The 24,805-nt window shown below is 32.2% G+C and overlaps 2 protein-coding genes across 3 annotated transcripts in view; one reads left to right on the plus strand and one right to left on the minus strand.

Moving 5' to 3' along the window:
* The first annotated feature begins 713 nt into the window (after positions 1 to 713).
* On the plus strand, positions 714 to 6,633 carry LOC125068140 (DNA-directed RNA polymerase I subunit RPA1). Its single transcript, XM_047677160.1, has 3 exons — positions 714 to 826; positions 913 to 5,081; positions 5,728 to 6,633. The coding sequence occupies exons 2-3, from the start codon at positions 921 to 923 to the stop codon at positions 6,541 to 6,543; spliced, it is 4,977 nt and encodes a 1,658-aa protein (XP_047533116.1). The 5' UTR covers positions 714 to 826; positions 913 to 920; the 3' UTR covers positions 6,544 to 6,633.
* Positions 6,634 to 7,549: 916 nt separating this feature from the next.
* LOC125068062 (putative inorganic phosphate cotransporter) overlaps positions 7,550 to 24,805 on the minus strand; it is a 55,694-nt gene continuing 38,438 nt past the window's right edge. For both annotated transcript variants that reach the window (XM_047677050.1, XM_047677049.1), the window contains exons 2-10: positions 15,029 to 15,207; positions 14,138 to 14,256; positions 13,037 to 13,254; positions 12,369 to 12,595; positions 12,066 to 12,215; positions 10,601 to 10,733; positions 10,201 to 10,322; positions 9,830 to 9,949; positions 7,550 to 9,327 (exon numbers count right to left, since the gene is read on the minus strand). In XM_047677050.1, coding sequence (XP_047533006.1) covers positions 9,115 to 9,327; positions 9,830 to 9,949; positions 10,201 to 10,322; positions 10,601 to 10,733; positions 12,066 to 12,215; positions 12,369 to 12,595; positions 13,037 to 13,254; positions 14,138 to 14,256; positions 15,029 to 15,207 — 1,481 coding nt within the window. In that variant the 3' untranslated portion in view covers positions 7,550 to 9,114. The remainder of the gene's footprint in view (positions 9,328 to 9,829; positions 9,950 to 10,200; positions 10,323 to 10,600; positions 10,734 to 12,065; positions 12,216 to 12,368; positions 12,596 to 13,036; positions 13,255 to 14,137; positions 14,257 to 15,028; positions 15,208 to 24,805) is intronic.

Below are 24,805 nucleotides of genomic sequence, written 5' to 3' on the forward strand. Positions count from 1 at the left end.
CTCCAATTTAGGCTTGTGGATACACATGTCGGAGAATTATATTAGTTAGTTAATTATATTTTAAGCTTAAAGGTTTTTTTATTTTATGTAGGGATTTAATAGACATTTAATAATATTAATTTATAATAAAATTTTTGCTTGTAATGTAATGCTTATTATAGGTAACAGGTAGGTGTCCTATTAAAGTTGGTTAAGAAATCTAGACCAATTATATAAGAAGCCATATAATGGCATAGAAAAATAAAATTTAGTATTATTCAGATTCATAAAATATTCGATTAATTATATAATTGTTTTTGCTACACAGATATACCTATTTGGCAATAACATGTAAGTGAAAGGCTTTACGTCTTGAGTGCTGCATGTTTTTATTTAATTATCTGAATAGTCGTATCGATTGCAATTATTGATAAAAAAAGAAAAGAATAATAATTATATATCTGAAAAATTTGTGTTGAGATGTAAACTATTTGACATAATTTTCAATAACAATTATTTTATTTTCGTATAAGGCTAAAGAAATACAATAAACTCTAGTATATATTTCATCCTACGATTAAAATGTTGATAATTTCTATCAAATTCAGGAATCTTGCTAAAGATAATCTACTGCACAGTCCAAGAACACTTTGTATACACGGAGAGTGTTTTACTTGCCTTTAGCCTCAATTTTAATTATCTAGTAAAAAATACTAGAAATGTCAATGTCAAAACTTAACGTGAAAACTGAACGTCAAATAAACCATGTGATGATATTATGATATTGTTTAGTTATTTTAATACTATTAAATTTATTTTAAAACACATTTGTTTTTAAAATAAATATGTAAGCATTTTACATTTTGTCTTTATAATAATTAATTTAAAGGTAAGAAATGATTGGCTCTTATTGTAAATAAATTTCTTTTACAGAAGCAAACATGGATTTCAATTCAAGATTTACTTCTGCTGTGACGGGATTGACATCTGTTCATCCAGATTCGATTCAATTCCTAATGTTTAATGATGAGGACATAAAAAAACTTAGTGTGGCAAAAATTACTAACATGACTTCCTTCGATTCTATGGGTAACCCTACAAAGGCCGGTCTCTATGATCCTGCCTTAGGACCAATCAGGGAACGGAATGATTTTTGTACAACGTGTACAAACACTCTCATAAATTGTCCTGGACATTTCGGACATATTGAATTACCACTTGTTGTGGTTAATCCATTATTTATAAAGAACATATATACGCTTTTTCGTATAACTTGCCTCAAATGTTTCAAAATCCAAATGGATGATCGTATGAAGTTTATACTAAAACTACAGTTAGAATTACTTGATGCAGGTCATGTTACAGCTGCTTTAGATTTAGAAAATTTTGTAGGTGATGTTAAAGATCACAAAAAGGATGATGAATCACCAACAAAACCAAATAAAGTTATTAGAAAGTATCAAAAACTATTAAAAGATAGGGATGCTATATCAGAGATTTTTCAAAATAAGAATACATTTAAGTTACGGACTAAAATTATCAATAACTTCTTTAAAGCTATAACTGTATCTAAAACTTGTCTATACTGCAGAAGCAAATTAATTAAAGTAACAACATCTGATAATAAGATTATGTACAATTTGAGTGCTGAAGGTGGTGCTAAAGGCATCAAAATATTAATGCCAGATGATTTAAAACTATATTGCAAAGCTATAGAGCAAAATGATGAAGAAATTCTTACACACTGTTTCCCAATACTTAAATATGCAAACACTAAACCGATTACTAGTGTATTTTTTATGCAAGTTGTCCCAGTATTACCACCTAATGTTAGACCATGCAATATAGTAAATGGAGAATTAATTGAACATCCTCAGACAAATGTATATAAAACTATAATGGTTACCGCAAATAATGCAAGAGTAGTCTTGCAAGTTTTAACAGCATCTGACCAGCAAAAAGCAATAGATGGTCTTGATCAACAACCAAGGCAAGCCTATGAAAGTGTTATGGGTAAATCGCCACCAGAAAAATTACACACATTATGGCAAGAATTACAGAAACACATAAACCAATTACTCAGTTGCGAAGGCCAAGGTGTTACCAGTCAAGGATTGAAGCAGATACTTGAAAAGAAAACAGGTGTAATAAGAATGCATATGATGGGTAAAAGAGTAAATTTTGCAGCCCGTTCTGTTATTACACCTGACCCTAATGTAGATATAGATGAAATAGGTATTCCAGATGCTTTTGCTACTAAGCTTACATATCCTGTACCTGTTACTGAGTGGAATGTGGATGAACTAAGAAAAATGGTTATCAATGGCCCAAATAAACATCCTGGAGCTGAAAAACTGGAAGTAAAAAATGGTAGAACAATAAGAATACCTCCAGATTCAATTGAAAAAAGAAAAAGTCTTGCAAAAAAATTGCTTACACCAGATGAATATAAAACATCAGGAGTGAAGATAGTCCACAGACACTTAGTGAATGGTGATGTACTAATATTAAATCGACAACCTTCATTGCACAAACCTAGTATGATGGCTCACAGAGCTAGAATTCTTAAAGGTGAAAAAACTCTTAGACTTCATTATGCCAATTGTAAATCATATAACGCTGATTTTGATGGTGACGAGATGAATGCACATTTTCCTCAAAATGAAGTCGCTAGGAGCGAAGCATATAATATTATGTCTGTAAGGAAGCAATATCTTGTACCGAAGGATGGAACGCCACTAAGTGGTTTAATTCAGGATCATGTCATTTCGGGGGTAAGGATGTCTTTACGAGGTACCTTCTTTACAAAAGCAGATTATCAACAACTAGTTTTTCAAGCATTATCCAATCACAAAGGTGAAATTAAATTACTACCCCCGACTATTTTAAAGCCAGTAACACTGTGGTCGGGTAAACAAGTTTTATCTACAATAATAATAAATAACATACCTAAAGGTAAACCCTATGTTTCTCTAACTGGAAAAGCAAAGATTAGTGCAAAAGCATGGCAAAAAGAACCTCCAAGACCTTGGAATGCTGGGGGTACGCCATTTTTAAATTCAAATGAAATGACTGAAGCTGAGGTGGTTATTAGAAAAGGAGAACTTTTATGTGGAGTATTGGATAAAACTCACTACGGGGCAACGCCATATGGCTTAGTCCATTGTATGTACGATTTGTATGGTGGAGATAGTTCTAGTGCAGTTTTAAGTTCATTTTCAAAGGGTTTTACTTTCTACTTGCAATGGATCGGCTTTACTCTTGGTGTCAAAGATATTCTGGTCGTCCAAGAAGCGGATAAAAAGCGTGATGAAATAATATCTTTAGTCCGACAGGCTGGAAGAGTTGCCGGTGTAAAAGCAACTGAACTACCTGCAGATGTTGACGACAATAATCTTAAAGACACTATCGGAGAAATGTTGGTTAAAGATCCGAAGTTCCGTGCGAACTTGGACAGGCAATATAAAAACTTGCTAGATTCATACACTAATAATATCAACACCGTATGTCTGTCGGAAGGATTGTTGGAGAAATTCCCTTCAAACAATTTACAATTAATGGTGCAGTCAGGAGCTAAAGGTTCAACCGTTAATACTATGCAGATTTCCTGCTTACTAGGTCAAATTGAATTAGAAGGCAAAAGACCGCCTTTGATGATTTCTGGACGATCACTACCAAGTTTCCCCCCCTATGATGTATCTCCAAGAGCAGGTGGTTTCATTGACGGTCGCTTCATGACTGGAATACAACCGCAGGAATTCTTTTTCCATTGTATGGCTGGTAGAGAAGGTCTTATTGACACGGCTGTAAAGACAAGTCGTTCGGGTTACTTACAAAGATGTTTAATTAAACATTTAGAAGGATTAAGTGTTGCCTATGATAACACAGTCAGAGATGCCGATAGTAGTGTAATTCAATTTGCATATGGTGAAGATGGTCTTGACGTTTTGAAATGTCAATTTTTAAAAGAAAGTCAGTTAGAGTTTCTTGATGTAAATTCCAATGCCATTGTCGCAAAATCTATCATTAAAAAACTAAAAGAAGATACAGATAGTAATAAACTTATTGCAAAATGTCAAAAATCGTTAAAAAAATGGAAGAAAAAATACGGTAGTCTCTTTGAAAAAGTTCGAACTAGTGGTTTTGCACAGTTTTCTGCAATTGTTAAAAGAGATATTGATCTTGATGAAAAACCGACTGACGAAACTCGAGATCCTTATTACTGGGAACTGGAAAAAATGTGGCGATCTTTAGATTTAGAAGAAAAACAACAATACATGAGGAAACCATGTCCAGATCCGATCTCTAGTAAAATGTCACCGGAATATAAGTTTGGTACTATAAATGAACAATTGGACGGTCTTATCCAAAGTTATTTAAAAAATCGCCATGAAGGTTCACATAATGAATACACAGAAAAAGAAAAATTCGTTGAAATTATCGGTGCTAAATATTTGTTCTCAATGGCAGCGCCAGGAGAGCCTGTTGGACTTTTAGCTGCACAGTCAATAGGTGAACCATCAACTCAGATGACGTTAAACACCTTTCACTTTGCTGGTAGAGGTGACATGAACGTAACTTTGGGTATACCCCGTTTACGAGAAATTTTGATGACGGCTTCAGCTAAATTGAAAACACCAAGCATGGATATACCTTTCAAAAGCAACATTTCTGGTATAAATAAAAAAGCTGAAAGACTCAGACAAAAAATGAATAGAGTAACAGTGTCTGATGTCCTCGAAAAGATTGATGTACAATGTGAAATAGTTACGAGCCCACAACGACAATTAAAAACTACGATGCGTTTTATGTTTTTACCCCATTCTCAATATAAGACTCAATACGCTGTGAAACCACCTCAAATAATAAAACATATGCAAAATAAATTCTTTAATGAAATGTTTTCGGTAATTCGTAAGCAAGCTAAGGCAACTTGTGGTGTTTTGTGGGCGGCTGAAAAAGATAAGAAACGTCGTACTGCAGGAAGTGATGATGAGGAAGACGAAGACATTTCGGCAGAACCCAAAGACCGTGTCGATGATAATCCAGAGATTGATAGTTCTGATGAGGAAGGTCCTAATGACGATGACGATAATACTGAAGTAAGTTCTAAACATACATTTAAAATAGATGTTTTTTTTTCGATAGCATTTTATTTAATATATGATAATTCTGAAGTAAGCTCTAAACATGCATTTAAATACGAAGGTCTTTTTCCTCACTTCTCAATCGCCATTTTGCAAGGTAAATAATCATAACAACTTAGAATTTGACTACCCTAATCTGGCTCTATAAAAATAAATACTTTATGTATAAAATATCAGTGAGCCGAGATGGCCCAGTGGTTAGAACGCGTGCATCTTAACCGATGATTTCGGGTTCAAACCCAGGCAGGCACCACTGAAATTTCATGTGCTTAATTTGTGTTTATAATTCATCTCGTGCTCGGCGGTGAAGGAAAACATCGTGAGGAAACCTGCATGTGTCTAATTTCAACGAAATTCTGCCACATGTGTATTCCGCCAACCCGCATTGGAGCAGCGTGGTGGAATATGCTCCAAACCTTCTCCTCAAAGGGAGAGGAGGCCTTTATCCCAGCAGTGGGAAATTTACGGGCTGCTAATGCTAAAAAAAAAAAAAAAAATCAGTAGCCAAATACTTAGTTTAATGGTCATATACAATTTCATTTCAGATAAAGTATCCATATTAATTTGAGTTATATATATATTTTTTATAATCTAATTACAGGTGAGAAACCGTAAAAAACGTTCAGAAGACCAAGAGTACGAAGATCCTGAATCTGGAGAAGAAGAGAGATCAGAAGATGAAGCGGAAGATGAACAACAGTTGAAAGAAAATGATGACGACATTGAAATAACTCAAGACATTAACGCCGATGACAGTAAGATAATGGCAAATGTCGTCGAAAATATTAACAGCGCTACTAATTACACATTTGACACGAAAAATCATCAATGGTGCGAGCTAACAGTGCTTTTCCCTATTGCGTTTTTAAGGGTCGATCTCTCTCAAGCATTACGCGACGCGGCGATGAGATCCGTTGTATATGAAATTAAAAACATAAAACGTGCTATTACTAATAAAGAAAAAGATGTTCTTTATATAAAAACAGAAGGTATTAATATCGTTCAAATGTTTAAATACAATGATCTACTAGATTTGAACAAATTATACAGCAATGACATTCACGCAATCGCTAACACGTATGGAATAGAGGCAGCAAATAAAGTTATAATAAAGGAGATACAGAACGTGTTTAACGTTTACGGTATCACAGTAGATCCGCGCCATTTGAGCTTGGTTGCAGATTACATGACGTATAATGGTGTTTTTGAACCTATGAGTCGTAAAGGAATGGAGGCATCCACTTCACCTTTGCAACAAATGTCCTTTGAGTCATCGTTAATATTTTTGAAGGAAGCTGTTTTGAATTCGAAGAAAGATTTTATAAGGTCTGCTTCGAGTTGTCTTATGATGGGTCAACCCTGTCGCAGTGGTACTGGAGCGTTCAGTGTGCAACATTACAGTAAAGTTGTTAGTTAATTAAGAATTTAATAAATATTATAATTTGTTTCCAACTTACAAAATAACTTACATTAAAGTGTTTTCATTAAAGGTTTTTTTTAAATTTGATGAATTAATTTCATGATGGTGTTCAGTCAAACATCCAATTCCTATAAAATAATTACGGTATGAATAAATATAAATTTTCATAAATACAATTTGGAGATTTTATTTTTATTCTTACTTTTTTATATAATATAATAATGTAAGGTAAAATATAAAAGAACTACTGTAGCAATTAAAACTTCTTTGTGAATTTAACATATAGACAATTCTTATAGATGGTTAGAAAACAACACATGCTAGATTGCTTTATTTATACTAATATTATAAACAGGTAGAATTTGTTTGTATCAAAATCGAAATATTCTTTATTATTTTTTTTCTGGCTTTTATTTGTGCCAAAAAGACAGATTATTTCGCCAATGTCACGTGCGAATTCTTTATTTAAGTAGGCTCATAAAGGCACTTTTGTTATGTCATGTTTCAGTGTTGAATTGAATCTACCACCGGTTCAGAAAATAGTTTCTACATAATTATATTTATCATCAATTCTTTATTAACAAGCTAGCTCTGAAAAAGGGGTTTATATTCTCACAAACCTTGATTGCTTTAAGACCGTGTTAGTTTTCTGTGCATTTTTCAGTCATTTCTTTTTAAAATTCGGTTTTCTTTGTAATAATCCAGTATAAAACCACCACACCAATACGAATTATTACGAAATATTAATTTATAGACATTAGGTGCTAAGACTGGTGTGATCCTACCATATAGGTGTGGGTAACGACGGCACGCCTCGTGTTACCTCGCACACCACACTAACACATACTTCAATTATTGTAGGTTGTAAGCAGCCTATTGTATAGCTCTTTCAAATATTATATTTAAACATTAACACTATATTTTTTTTTTATTATTCTTTTATAGAGGCACAAGTTGAGATCCATAGTGTAGGTAGTAAAAGATATAATTAAAACAAGCAGAATAAAATAAAAACTTTTTGTATTTATCTAAAACTAAAAGTAGAGTATGTAGACAAAATTTTTAAAATTTAATCGGCATTTAATGAGGATATCACAAAATTTGTATAATTTTTCTACAGATTAGTCTCTACCCTAGACGGTTCTTGCAAGATCGGCTAGACAATAATAATTCAATCATAAAATATTATCAAAATACTTTTTACCTCATAAGTATCTAGTACTAAAATACATACAAATTACTGAAGTTACAAAGTTTATTTAAAACAATAATATTCCGTATAGTTGAAACATTACTGTCTATTACACTCATTATATAGATTATAAAAATATTATTAAATTGAGTTTTTACTTTTTTATACAATTCAATTGTAATAATTCGATTATAAATTGTTTGTGGTATAAAACAGCTTATATTTACTTATTAACAGAATGATCACATCAGCTCTGGGCACACATCGTCGTTTGACGTCGCATGTACTACGTACAACTAAAACCATAAATAATTTACATCTTACTATACTGCTAAACTATCGCAACAACATTCGCTTCGAGCGAACAGAAAATAAAAAGAAATTCACATTACCGTTTGACAATCGACTCATTTAGCAGCATAGATATATTTTTTTTTTACAACTAGCAATAATAAGGGTTTACCTTCCATTTAATTTTGATACATTTATTATCTATGGCGTGATGTTAAACAACATTAAAACGTATTCGAGTTATTGCATATACCTTTATAAAAAAGTTTAAGGCCAGGGTGATTTTTCTTTAAATATTAGTCAAATATTCGATTATTTATATCAAAATAAGGCTGCGAGGCTTTTGTAGTCACTGGCTAGGACGGTAACGTTATTCCCATTGAAAAATTCTTGGACCCATCGTCATTTACAGCTTTCATGCATCTCTATTATTCTACTCTCAAGCTATAAAATTATAAACAATACTTGTATGGTACTTAATTAACATATATTTTAATAAATAGGTAAATAGCAAGTTTAATAATGTTACGATATAGATTCCATGTTGTGTTTTTCTACACAAGATATTATCACAGCCTTTTTGATGTGCGTATCTCATGTGTTTCACTATTAAACTAAAATACGTTAAACAAATATGAAAAGCATGCAAAATAAACTTATTCGGAGAAGAAACAACTAAGGAGTTCAGTCAAATTTAAATAACCACGAATATTTCCTACGTTCTAAGCTGGTCCGTTGATAATAAAATATTAAAAAAAATAAATAAAGCAAATTACAAAAACAAAATTACAATATTTTGCACACTAAAGTCTCACCTAAAATTCAAAACATTAGAACTTATATCGTAACCGTGACTCAGAGCAACACAACTTGAATCAATTAATATAATATTTAAATCGTCCAATTTAATTAGGAACCCGCCCGTGGAGTCACTGATCTCAGGATATAACAACCAACAAACGAGGTTTAAATATTATGTATACATATTTGTCGGTATCCTCCTTTTGTACGCGTTGTTTTTAGATCTGTGTTCGTAGACAATTTAGCATTTCAAGTTGTGTGCAATGAGCTTTAACTTAAACAGGCTATTGAGCGGTTTCCGCTGTGTTCGGATTGTTGGCTTTCCTCTCTAGTTTGTTGGCCTTCTTAGCGGCGGCCTTCTTCGCGATCGCCTCGTCTTCAGCTGGATTGTCCCATTCTTGTCTTCGTCCTGAACCGAACAGGTTATAGAAGGTCGCGCAGAAAATGTACACACCACCTGCGATGTAGAATACTATCCTCCATTGAGCTTGGGTTGGCTGTAGACAGATAAAAAGGGTTATGAGTTTTACTTACGTAAGTGTAGGAGGACTATATGGTTATATAAAGATAGAAAATCACATCAAAACTTGCTACAGAACTTGATAATTGGAGCAATGACCATACTGGCAGAACTTTCTCGACATAATTAATTATATAGAAATATAGCTACTTTGTTGCTATTAAATGCGTGATTTGACAATGAACAGCCCATTAACGTCTTACTTCCGAGATTAGTCCACCACGTTGCTCTTTTGGGTTTACGTATTCCATGACGCAACATCGGAGACGTAAAAAGAAATTTCAAAACACACAGAATTACAGGTTTCGGATATATTCACATATAAAAACATAAAATTTCGGTAATACTTCTCAGGATCGAAATCTTCGGTTAAAATCCAATACTGGCTGTATTTCATCATCTTAAAAAAGGGACTGGCTACATATTTTGACGACATTTTTTATATAAAGTCACATAATCACGTGAATGTGTATACAAACCTTGCCCTCGATGATGTATCCGGCAACAATGGGCGCCAAAAGTCCGGTGAGATTAGCGAGACAGTTTGTGAACGCCATTAGGATTCCGGCGAAACGTGGCGAGATGTCCAAGTGATTAACCTATAGCCAAAAAAATAAAATTAGCACTTTATGTCCGCCAACCAAGTAGGTTACAGTTAAGACAGTTTATTTATAAGCATATTTCACGAAACCCTAGACAATCCAAGATAAATAAAACGTATGAAAATTACAATGCAAAAGCTTCAGTTATTAATTAGCCCGAAATATATATTATATAAGGGGCAAATCAAACCAGAATTAGAGTGGAGTAAGTAAGTAAATTTGTATGCGTAGAATAAAGTCTAATTCACCTTGAATCCGGAGTAGATACCGCCGTTGAGTCCGACGCCCACGGCGAGTATGGCGACGGTGGCGGCCGGGTCGCAGCCCGTGTTGGCCGCTATGAACAGACCTATGGCTGGGCCGTACTCACCTGGGAATAAAAAATTAAGTCTTAAATTCAAACAACACAAAATTCAACACCAGCTAAAATAAATGAATAGATCGCTTATTTTGACACAAGTATAATATACCGATTTGGTCACAAACAAATTAGTACATTTTGGAAAACTTGAAGACTATTGTATGAAAAGTGACATACAGCGACAAATAAACAATTGTCCCTTAAAGATTGATTGAAATTATTTATTTTATTTACAAAATATAATAATCACAGAAGATATTTTAAGACAAAAATATCTTATAGCGTACCAATACTGTTGATGATTTTCCTGACTTGGGTGTGGTTGAAGCGACCACTTGACAGCATCCAATCCGCCACCACCGAGATGAACATTGAGAACAGCCACATGCACAAGTATGGTAACGCTGATACGAAGCCATTCTGAAATTAAAATAATAACAATTTTGACACATTGTACAGTATTGTAAATTACAATTATTAAATCGTTTTAATTTTGGCTAATGAAATCTCCAAAGAAAATAGGTAGAAGATATTGTGATATTTTTAAATGTACCACCGACGGACAAAGACCACTCCTATAAATACATTTTGGGGTTTACCCAACCACGCGTCTTCGAGGCAGATTAATAACCTATATATATGTGAGAGAATTTAATTTACTAAAGTAGTCGAGATGATTTATACACTTATTATATAATTTTATTTGATTTCTGATTTTTAACCCCAAATCTGTCTTCCGTATTAATAAGTTTTTAATCATTATATTGATCCTGACCTAGTTAGAAACATGTCTGGTTTATTTACGTTTCCGTTGTGATAAAAAATATAATCAAATCTTCACGAAAGATAACCGATAAATAAATAACATGAAAGTTAATAGCTGGATCAATATTACTCGATCTGACTCAAATATATATCACTCGAATATTAATTCATTATGATCCTTATATCAATAATTATAAGACATAGAATTAACTGAACGCATGTAACTGTTTTGGTGTGGGATGTATTTTCAATTCGATAATTAATTTTTACCCGTGAGTTTTGTTTTGTATTTATACACACGTCGAAAGGAATAGGGAAAAAAGCATAGCACACTGACTTAAATAGTAGAATTCTTTGTCATTTATTATAAAATTTAAAAAATACTGTAGATAAGTGGATTCATTACTATGAATAAACTTGTGTTATTTAATTAGACAAAAAATATACCGTTTTTTTTCGCTGATTCGCCTTCATTTGATTCATGTTCACAAACAGTGGTAATTTTTGATTTAATTAAGGCGTGTTAACCGCAAAAAACTAGTGCAAATTTACGTCCCAATCAAATTTAACTATAGCCAAATTATAAATACCAATAAAAACAATGTACTGAGTATGTTACGTTCAGTTTAGTTTAATTGGAAGCCGTCGGAGGACTTTATGATTCAATGGTCAATTGACCGACGCGCCTCTTGACCTCTTGACAGCTCAGATGATTAATGCGAACCAAATCGTCGCTGCTTTACTCGTCTATAAATAACAGACGTATTTTTCGAAACATCTGTTCGTTATTTTCGTGATTTACGTTCTACCTGCGATATTGACGGAGTTTTTGATGATAAAGATTATTATATAGACATTTATGCCCAACAATCAAAATTAACTCGATAACAGAAACGTTCCATTACTTTATACTAAAAAAATATGTTTTAAGAAATACCCAAAACAGTTTTTGGACGATCCTATGTATTTAAAAAAATATATACTCACATCCTTGATAGAGAAGTGCAGAACTTGTCGCATGAAGGTCGGCAGCTCCGTCATGAGAGTTTCGTAGCCGTAGTTCTGCCCCATGTGAGCCAACATGATCGCCCAGAACGGCATCGAAAAGAGAATCTTGCTCCATGGAATCGGAGGAGACTGGAGACAAACAAAGAAGGGTTATTATGTATGTACCATTATTACTAGGTAGGTATTTGTCTAAATTATGAATCTGTAATTTATTATATCTCTAAATGAAAATGCAAATTGTAACTTGAAAGTGCTATTATAAAATAGATACAAATAACTCACACTAGAACCCGCAGCGCCCCACAGCGAACTCAGAATATACTTCTTCTCAGTTTCCTTGATCGACGGGCAGTGTTCAGGGTCCTCGGAAACGAAGAATAAGAAGGCTATGCACCAGATGGTACCGATGACACCAAACACGTAGAAGATAGAAGGCCAGCCTCCGGCAAAGCCGTACGCAGAGAGCAGGCCAGACAGAGGCATTGAGATAACTGTTCCGAACTGAGCACCTGAAAATAGTACTCTATCAATAATTGCTTTTATTAAGTAAACTAAGCAAGTTCAATATTTAATATTTACACATAGAATTTTCACTAGTGGTTAAATTTAGACTAGGTTCTTTTATTATTATCTTGGAGCAGGACTAACGGCTTTAGGTGCTGTACGAAGCCAGCGCATCCACAACAGTAATCGTCAAAATTTTGGCCTGTAATACTTTTCACAGAAAAGTCCAATTACCCAATTGACCCGACCCGAAGTTTGAATCTAGGAACTCGGGATTTACATATATATATAAACTACCCACTAGATCATTAACGTAATCAAATATTACACAGACGATAAGATCTAAGAAATAATTAATTACTATAATTAATCACTAATATTTATGATTGGGAGCTATCCCTTATCATAAACAAAAATGAATCAACTGTCTATGGTAAAAAACTAACCTGCATATACAGCTGCTCCCATCCTACTCCTTTCGTTTGGTGGAATCCATTTCGCTAACATGGCATGTGAGCACGGTACAATAGGCCCTTCTCCTAGACCCTGGATGAATCTGACCAAGATGAGCCATTCATAACCAGCCTCCGCGGCCATTGGTACCAAAAGACCGAACACAGAGTTGATCAACATGCCCACACCCAGGAATAGTCGGGCTCCGTATCTGTAGACGAACAGTAGAATTAGAAACAAATTTAGTTAAGCGATGGATATTGTAAAACAAGCCTAATATAGACATTTTACTAATTGATATATTCCCTCATTCCCTATCCCTCATATCATATCCCTCATTTCGAAAAGTATTTGGTATTAATACGTCGCTTAGGTAAACAAAATCTCATCACATAACAAATAGCATTAATTTTATCTGTATCGCGATCAAAGAACTTACGTCTATTTGTAATTATTATCATGACCGAGTACGTATTATAACAATATATTATATCGTCACGATGTTTTATGAGGCCTGCCTCTGCGCTTGATCAACTAATTTAACATTTATATTATAAGCTATAAAGTTTAAAATATCGACATGTGTGTCATAAAGGCTTATAAGAGAACCTGTAAAACTAATGGAATTTAATATTGAAGCTTTACATTAGTGATATTATCTGAAATAAGTTATTTGCAATTTGAATTTATATTTCGTTTCGATATAATTACACAAAAAACGTTTAAATAATCTCTCGAAGTATTTTTAATGTAGCATTTTTTTAAAGATGATTTTCGTATTTTTTATTCATGGAATTAGAAACTCTTCTAGAAGATACAAATCTAGACGTTTATAATTATCAGTTCATAAATATAACTAAGCGCCGAATATTATAGCATATATTTATTAATTTTCTTTACAATACATTATATGGAAAATTTAAATTATTGCTTTTTACCCACAAATTGTTGCAATACATTTTTTCTTAACAAAAACGAGTTCAACACTGCATTTATATATAAACAATTTCATGATTAAAAAAAACAATATCTTTGATTAAGGCATTATAAAATTTAACATAAACATTATAAATAAATTTAAAAAAAATCCTTACCTTTTAGACAGGATTCCGAATGGAATTTGCGTGATGACGTAACCATAGAAAAAGGATGACAGGATATAACCTTGTAGAGTCGAAGTCCAAACAAAAGAGCCGTCTTGTGTTAGCGCCTCCTACAACCAAACCGGTCAGTTACATTTTTTCAAAAAAAAAAACAAATCAAAGGAATTTTAGTTTTATAATCTGTTGTTATTTTATCTAGACAATGGATATATTAATATTACATTCCATTTGTAATTAACTTCAAAACAGCAATACCACTGAATTTTCAAGTGCTTAATTTATCGTCTTTCTGTTCATAATCTATACTAATATTATAAATGTGAAAGTAAATCTGTCTGTCTGTTTGTTACGCTTTTACGGCTAAACCATTTATCACAATTAATTTATGAATGAATTTTGGTGACATAGTCTACTTTTTGTGACTAAAATCTACGACCATACTAACACGCGGGCAAAACTAGTCATTTATAATCGTGTAGTACTCAGAGGTAAGCGAAACACCATACGAAAACCTGCATATTCAACAGCGGAACCTTACGCTGTTCCTACGCTCTAACATTATCTTTTAATAGCAAGGAACCTGGCCCGGCAGTGCAAATATTACGGACTGGCATAGACAAAAAATATTGAAGTATAATTATGTAACCTACGAGTATACTATCATGTATTCTATACCCAGAATCTCTCTATCCACAGAATATGCGATATAGTACATTTGACGTACACATAATCGTAAGCATGATCTCAATAGCATCAAAGAGACACGTGAAAATTCAAAGAAGTATAAAATCGAATAGCAAAATTTACATATCTTGGAAGTCTATTAGTAGACAATTATCACTACTGAATACAATTTCCCAGGATTCCGAAAGAAGTTCTTACCTTAGTGGCGTTAGAATCGACATTCCCACACTCGGTGTCCATAGCCTCCTTGTCCACTGGCAGTGCGGTGTGGTTCACCATCGCGACTATCGCCACGGACATGTTCGTCCGCATAATGTATGCGTTTGCCATACCCAGGAACAGCATAAACGTCACCCAGTGACGCGTGCCCAGGCCACCTGTGGATATATGGATGGTTTAGAATGATTTTTTATCAATAAACAAAAATATTATTAGTTAAAACTTTGATTCGACTTTGTGTTTATAATTAAGCTCGCGTAAATAACTGCTTGTTTGTGTCGAATAAAAATATGCCTACAAACAAGGCATTGAAGCAGCGGTGTGGAATTATCTCCAAAAGCTTTTTAAAAGAAAAGGAAGTATTTACCCAGTAATTACATATTTATAGATTTACATTACATTACTACATTAATTGATGATGTATGTTACAATGTTTTAAGAGCCGAGATGGCCTAGTGGTTAGAACGCGTACAATATGCTCCAAACCTTCTCCTCAAAGGGAGAGGAGGCCTTAGCCCAGCAGTGGGAAATTTACAGGCTGTTAATGTATGTATCTATGTATGTATGTTTTCAACATCATGGTAAAAATAATTAACAATTACTAATATTGATTTTGTGAAAGCAATTGCAATTTAATATCAAAATTCACAAAGGAAACGCCTCAAAATTTCCGAATGATTTATTGCGTCTCGAGACGCAAACAGGTAACCAGTTCTGAAAATGTAATTCTATCTTGCGTTTGCTCATTACATATAGATACATGTAACGATACAATCCAAGTTGGTATGTTAAGGTTCTTTTGGGCAACATTTTTAAATGAAATGACTGTGCTCATCAAAGATTATGATTATTTATAAATTTAGTTATTGAATATTTTTATTAATAACTCATGATATATTTATTATATTATTATCTAGGTACCCATTCTGACTTCGCGCGGACAAAATAATAGTTATTAATGTTATTAATGGTAAAACACAAAATAGTTTTTCAATAATTTATACTTGTAAAGGAGTCGCGTTTGGTCTTGCAGCTGATTATTGTAATGACGTATATTTGTTAAAAAAAGGTGGTTATTTGAAGATCCGTGTTCAGCTAACGAAAATAGACTGTAAACTACCGGGCAGCCAAAACGTCAATTCCCACAAGCGAGGCATTATAATTAATATATAACATTTATTTTAATTGCATGTTAAGTCGGTTTTAAATTAATTTAAGGCTAATATTTACGTTTTAATATGTATATGAATATTTTAATTAATTTGCGTAATAAACACATGTTACATACTATTGGGAAACTCAAATTTGAAAATAAAATGGTTTGAGGCAAATTCGATTGAAAATTTTAACTACGGTATTATAAAAAAAATATTTAAAAAAAAAAATTGTTTATTTCTACTGTCAATAAATTATTGTAATCATTTAATTATTATTCATTTTGACATTAATGTCTAACGTTATTATTAACATTCAATATCATCCATACATATTATATAAGTACGTATAAACCTTGTTTGCAAACATTTTATAATAAGATTTTATTATCTTAAAATGATTTCGCCGAAAGACTCGCATCAATCAAATCGAAACTGTAAAACTAAAAAAGTTCGTACATATTCATAAGCAATAAGTAAAAAACGAATATAAAATTGGCGATCTGCGTCGACAGTTGGTTTTGACTTACCAAAATAAAATGTTATTTAATAATGACGTCAGTGCCAAAGTGGTAGAGAAAATCGGAGGAAACAAAAACTGACTACGATCTTTCATTTTTATTTTCTTTTAAAACTATGTAGAGGTATTTATAATAGGAATATAATTTAATTTATTTGGAATTACATATATACATTCTGTTCCTGAATTAAATGGTTTAATTAATATTTAGTGTTTTGTAATAAATTATCCTACTTGTAAGGACGGTTTAATACCTGAGGAAAAAATTTCGTAATATATTCAATAAAACTTATCTAGATTTTGCGGATCATGCAAATCAATTCTGTAACAGACAACGAAAGATAATAGTTACAATTAAAGCAATAAATAACTAAAAATATTATTTATCGTTAAACATAACTTTATTTCTTTAATTTTCTGTACTATTATGAAATTTTAATTTTGGAATATTAACACAAATACGTTTGAGAAAAAATTTAATCGATGTACTTATTAATATTGTATGTTTTTGGTGCGTATACTTACTGACATGAAGCCATTACTGACAAGTTTCAATTATATGGGAATGCATTTGATAGGTTTCAGTGGACGTGAGCTTGACAATACAACCCTTTTCAATTATTAAGCACCGCTTTTTATTTACAAAATTAACATAGCTAACTTCAAAACATTATACACTGGATATTATGACTTGAAAATTAATGTAATTATTAAAATTTTGGACAATTCTGACATTTGTTTCGATTTTTAAAATGTATTCGTTATCATTATCCAAAATTACATCGATTTATCTCTCTATAGTCAGTATTTTTTTAAATATATAGTTGCATCGCTGCTTGATATGCAAAATAATTTTGGCAATTTTATATAGGTGCATGAACCTGCTTGAGGAAGAACCTTCTTAGTTTATAGATCGATGCTAATTCATAGTAATTGGTAAATTGATGCAACATTCCTAAGGTACTGCAGCAAGGTCGTTTTCCTGTAGACTATTATCAGCAAAAATAGTACTACAGAAGTTTTTTAATCATTTGCTTTAATAAAGCTTAAAAATAGTTTTACAGTACTCATATTAATATTATGTATTTTCGAGAAAGTTATTTATTACTTTCTGATAATAAAATAAAAATATATTAACACACGTAATAATTCGCATTTATAATATATTTTATTTCATCATGAAATGGATGTTAAATTAAGTTACTTATCTAAAAAAAAAAACACGTTATGATAAAATTTAAGGAATTAATCAAACAAAATGTACAATTTAAATTACCTACGTTTTTTTAAATAGCCTAGTGACATCATTTTTGTATCAGATGAAAACAATAGTCACAACTCACAAGTGAAATGCGTAAACCGTAGGAATTATTATCTTTGCTTCGTTGGCATACACCAGTATAAAGAATTTAATTGATTAAAAAGTTATTTAAGCAAACGTAGTCACGTGTATTAAAAATATATACATAAGAGTTCGTATATATCGAATTAAGTGGGCGTTTGAAAATTTTGTAGTGACGTTATGTTATGGTGTAATGATATTCACGTGTTCGGAAGTGTGTGGTTGCATCTTGTCTCTTCGAATATCAATTAATAGAAGCAGCGTGTCAACGAGTGCAGCGTGACAAATGATGGTTTTACGACGTTGTTTAACGTACATAGCAATTAAAATTGAATTTAGTCGATACTATTGGATATATTTTGGATGGTCAGATACTATTTTTGACTATTACCAAATATAACATGAATTAATATATATTTAGGGCTATGTATAAAACAAACAGTTTAAACTGAACTACAAGTTAGAAAATATTAAGAGCTTACAAAGTTACAACTTATATTTATTACTGATAATTAACAAACAGACACTTTGGACACTTGCAACAAACAGATATTTGGAGCGAAGTAATTTAAACTTAACCTTAGATTAAAAAAAAAAGTTTTTTTTTTTAAATAAAAAGGGGGTTTCTCTTGTTGTTTTTTTTTATGAGACAGCTAAAATAACTAATTTAGTTTATGTGCAAAGTTAGTTAGTTTGGTGACACGTAAACTTTACGAAAGAGCACGAGGATTTGAATTTGTAAACTTTAGATAAGATTCTAGGCTATCTCCTCTCTTTGTGAGTATAATGTATATTGTACCACTTACATCTATGCTAATGTTAATAAATGCCAAAGTAACTCGCTCAAGTCTGTTTCATCGTCACGCTTAAACCGCTATACCGATTCAGATAAAATTTGGTACGGAGCTAGTTTGAGTTCTCGGGTAGGATATAGGCTCATTTTTTTAATATACTCCTCGAAGGGGTAAAATTTTTTAATAAAAGGTGACGGTTTTATGTGCCTATTGGTGCGGGTAAAGCCGCAGATTAAGCTAGTGTAATATATATATATAAATACGACGCTGCAGTACTGTCATAAAAATTATCTTCATATTGTTGGAATTGTAAACAATTGTAAAAAAAAACCTAATTTCTGGTAATGATTCAATCTTCTGACGTTTTACTCTATGTTATCGTATGAGTCAACGAGCATATAGAGTTAGCATGAACGTAGCCGTGTCATATATTATCTTATCGTTATGATTTCATCATATTTGACGGCAATTGCAAATTTTTATATATACGCATTACAGAGTGTGTGTTTGCGTGTGTGTGTGAGTGTATCTGTATGTATATATTATGCAACATCAAATCACGCTGCTTGAGTGGGGTCGGTAGGTACCACGTTGTGGTAGAATATCATTGAAATAAGCAAGTTTCTTCACGATAAATTGTTTCATAGACAAGCATGAGAAGAATTATAAAAAAAAATTAAGCACGCGAAAAATCGACGGTGCCTGCACAGATTTGAAACCGCGGTATTTATTTCAAATCCGGGTCCTATCCGGTTTTCTATCCGCTGTGCTATCTTAGTTCATAATCTGTGCTAGTATTATATATGCAAAGGTATGTATGGCTGTCTGTGTGTCTGTATATTACGGTTTCATGGGTAAGTCACAGAATCGATAAAATTTTGTGATAGATTAATTTTTGAAGCTTGAACCAACGACGAACATAGGCTACATTTTTCACCCTTTAAAGGGGCAATAAAGTTGGTGATAAAGAATTGTAAACAAGTCCTTGAAACAATTTCGCCACAAACTGAATTCTAAGTCGTACGTTCTAGCTGCGTGATGAAATTCAGGGTAACTTGTATTTTCGCTCAAACTTGTGAATGTGAACCACATTATCTTTTGCGTATTTGGCTAACCACTGAGATAAGCCTGGCGATGCTCTACCTGGCGCATAAAATTTCGGTCAGATAATTTCATTACACATACATAAAATACAACATTTATTGTTATACCTATTAAGTTTATAAGTCTCGCGTAAATTTTTATTTAATACTAATTATATTATTATAACAGAATCTTTCGGCAGATATTCATACATATCCATCTGGTGTAATGTACAGTCAAATATTAAAGATTTGGACATAGACAATTTTTAGTCCTTCTTAATAATTCGATATATTCCTAACACAACACAAACTCAACAGCATACACGCTCACTTATCAATAAACATTCCTTAGCGGCTAATTTGTTTAACACTAATTTCTCTTTCTTTTATCATTGATTTGACACTAAAAAGAAAAAGACAGCATTATGTTAGTAATCACTGCCAAAACCACATTTACAGGTAAAGCCGTATAAAACTGTTTAAGTAGAGCCGAGAGTAGTTAAAAGAGCCGAGATGGCCCAGTGGTTAGAACGCGTGCATCTTAACCGATGATTTCGGGTTCAAACCCAGGCAGGCACCACTGAAATTTCAAGTGCTTAATTTGTGTTTATAATTCATCTCGTGCTCGGCGGTGAAGGAAAACATCGTGAGGAAACCTGCATGTGTCTAATTTCAACGAAATTCAGCCACATGTGTATTCCGCCAACCCGCATTGGAGCAGCGTGGTGGAATATGCTCCAAACCTTCTCCTCAAAGGGAGAGGAGGCCTTTATCCCAGCAGTGGGACATTTACGGGCTGCTTATGTTATGTACTGTTTAAGTAGAACAGGTATATAAAATACAGACTTTGAATTCAAAATCACGTGCGAATATTTTGAATAATTATTTGCCAAGACAAGTTATTCACAGACCGTCTGTATTGTCTTAACCATCCAAATACAAAGAATAAGATCAGAGATAACGTCGAATTCAATGGAATAGCGATCCGTTTTATTTTGGGTACAATGAACTGCATTTGTTAGCAGTCATTTGTTCTAATAAAAATTTAGATTTCGTGGTTTTGCGTACGAATTTTTCAAGTTTATTTGTAAACTAGCTGTCCCCGCGACATCATGCGCGTTTGAATTTAGCAAAAAAAAGTTATTGTTGTAGCCTAAGTTACTCCTTATTAAATCAGCTATCTGCCAGTAAAAGTCCCGTTAAAATCGGTCCAGACGATCCAGAGATTAACAACAGGAACAAACAGACAGACAGACAAAAATTAAAAAATATATTTTGATGTAGGTATATACCGTGTATATTTATTCTGGCGGTTTTTTTAATGTTACAAACAGACAGTCCAATTTTATATAGATTATATATATCTAATAATAATAGATTTACAATTCGATAAAATTAAACACTTAGTAAATTTATTGATATCATTCAAAATTTCAAATCGTAGTCTATGTTTACAAATGTATTTGTATTTCTTACGACGATGATACATAAAAAATATTTTGATACAAAATATAAATTAAAAAAAGAAATGAATTACTGTTGGCTTACCCATAGAAAGAAATTAATAGAAATCAGACTTAATTGTTTTCGTAGACTACTATGTATAACAATTATGAGAAAAAAATGTCTAATAATTTAAAAAGTGGATATTCACTATGATTTGTTCAAATTAATAAATGCAATACCTCAAAGCAATCGACATATATCGAGATAAAATCAAAAAGGTATAATATGACAGAACTGGATCAGCATCAACTATAATGTTTTCCTCGTTGAAAAAAACCTGTTGTTTGTTCTGCAAATGACTGTATTTTTTTCCGACAAAGCCGCATCAAATGCACCAATGGCGTTTGAATAAAACGCGATAAAATGGAGTAAGAAAAAAAAAAAACTCGTCACACTCTTTGACCATCGACAATAGTTTTTATACGTCCTTGACAGATCAGACTTTTAACCATTTCCTAAAACGTTGGTTTTGCTCCATACTAATAACAATAAAATTACGTATTTTTTAATAATACGACTAAAATAAAAATTAAATACATTTAAAACTTTACTATAATTCAGATATAATATAAATTAGTTATCTGTTTATTGTAAAACTAGAGATGATATATTTATAGTACTCGAGACCGATCAATAAGTCATAGAATAATAACCGTGATAAAAAGTGTTTAATAGCGACCAATCGATTACGAATACCTATAGATATTAATCAAAAGATAATATAAATCGGAACTTTAATTACGATTAAACGGGTCATCTATTTTACGATTGCTATATCAAAGGCAATCGTGGTTATTCGATTGCCGAGAGATAGAGCAATAATCCTATGAACGAGCGTTTCTTATTCACAAACACCGAACGTACTCAACTGGATTATTTGCTAAACCCGAATTGTCTATCTTATCGCGATCACAATTGCTATGATTAAATGTTTATACAAAATTTTCTACGTAGTTTTAAATGTTCTTTGTGTGGCATAATTCAGTACTTCCTTATGAATACAAAACATTTGTTTAATTACATCATTCAAGCAACAGGCTAGAAAAAAAATAACACAATTTTCGTAGGTTGTTTAACGTGTAATTTTTTAAAAGTTTTCGAAACTGTGTATAATAAAGAACTCAAATTTAATTCTGGTTATTTTTTTTATTTAAAGACATTACATTAATGTACATATAACTAAAAACGGTTAAACTAAGTAAACCTAAATATAAATCATCACCGCTGCTCTTAATAGGCCTGTTAATTAAACATTCCTTTGATTTTAGTTATAAATCATGTCATAAGCGTGCATAATTAAATTCAAGTATATCTACAAACTGTTCTCATTATACAGTTTAAAGTATTAATTTGTCAAGAACGAGAATGTGTAAATGATAAAAAAAAATTGATAACACTGCTCTCAAATAGCTGCATTACTTTGACGTAGAAGTAGATCCTTTTTAGTCAGTAATGTATTCAAATATTTAGAATGTTTATCAGCAACCATTATTTTTATTCAAGATACGTGTAATTTATTCCCTAATATGTCGTATTTAAAACAATTTCAGGCGGTACAATTTGTTCGTATGGCTTTAGTGGAAACTATCTACTGACAATAGAGATTGCATAAAAGCAAGGGGCTTTTTATATTTTTATTTGAAATACCTTATTGTGTTAATTGCTGTGTTACTATGTATTTAAATGATGAAGAATGCCGGTGTAATTCCAAGCACGAAGGAACTATCAATAAAATACCTCGGATGCACCACGCTGACACCGTAATAAGGGATTCATATTTATGTTATATAATCAATTAAAAAAATCAAATACAATAAGCAGGTTGCGTCATATACATATATTTCTAAAATGACGATGCAAAAGTGATTGTAAAATCCTAGTGGAATGATTTATATGTATATCTTGATTTGAAAGAGAAACATAACTAAATTGCTTCTGTAATCAGTGAAAATTAGCAATAATACTTCACTCAAAGAACGGACAATGAGAGGCAGGCGTGAGAGCAAAACGAAACAATGTTAAATCATTGTGAATACAAAAGTATTTATCAACTAACTTCCTTGTACGGGTACATTCATGGTATTTGCGAAAATGTAATTATTACATTATTCGAGAATAACGAACCTTCTTAAGCGATTTTTTTTTTTTTAATCAAAGACAAACTGATATCTCTTGTTAAATCATGGAAGTCGTAATAAAAATAAGTCTATTGTCGATGAAAGTTATCTTTATTTTAATAACTCCTACTTTGTGATATAAGTAATATTAATCTTCTTTTATTACTGTAAAAAGGTACCATATAATAGATATGAATACATATATTTATACAGATAACCTGGTACTTATTAATTATAATGCAACAACCTGTAAATACGCTACTGCTGTTCCCTTTGCGAAAATTGTATGAGCTTATTCCACCGCACTGGTCTAATGCGGGTTGATGGATTCACATGTAGCATTATTAGCATTAGCAGTCTGTAAATTTTCCCTCTGCTGGGCTAAAGGCTTCCTCTCCCTTTGAGGAGAAGGTTTGGAGCATATTCCACCACGCTGCTCCAATGCAGGTTGGCGGAATACACATGTGGCAAAATTTCGTTGAAATTAGACACATGCAGGTTTCCTCACGATGTTTTCCTTCACCGCCGAGCACGAGATGAATTATAAACACAAATTAAGCACATGAAAATTTAGCGGTTCTTGCCTGGGTTTGAACCCGCAATCATCGGTTATGATGCACGATTTCAAATCATTGGGCCATATCGGTTCTTATAAATGTATGTATTTATGGTGCCTTGGAAATGAAAGATAATATGTGTTCCTTTGTTTTTCCTGCTTCCACGTCTCAAATCTCAACCGTTCGTTCTGATTGTTCACATATAAATTTTCAAATACCGTATTGAAGTTTATTTTAATAGTATGTACAATTATTTAAATAAGGGAATACGCGATTAATGGTTGAATTTCATTATAACTCACTCATAATATAATAACAATAATATAACACGGAAATACGATCGCCCTTCGTCAGGTTAGGAATTTAAAATATTTTAAAACATATTACTAATCATACGTAACGTTCGGAATTGTTATTTTTGTACAGCGATAGCTGTCAAAAAGTTTTAATTGTCTGCTGTTTTTGCAACCTTGGAATAGTGGTTAAAGACTTAGAAAGAGGTCACGACAGATTTATCTTTATTAAAAAGTATCGGGAGCATCTAAAATTTTGTTATAACTTTATATTTTCATTTTTTAATTTATTAAACGCTTAATATATAATATCCACATTTGAAATTACGGAACGCAATCCTGATTTTTAATTTACGTAAATTTTGCTAATTGTACTTTTTTTCATTTT

Source organism: Vanessa atalanta, chromosome 13, assembly GCF_905147765.1.
Source record: "Vanessa atalanta chromosome 13, ilVanAtal1.2, whole genome shotgun sequence".
NCBI lineage: Eukaryota > Metazoa > Arthropoda > Insecta > Lepidoptera > Nymphalidae > Vanessa > Vanessa atalanta.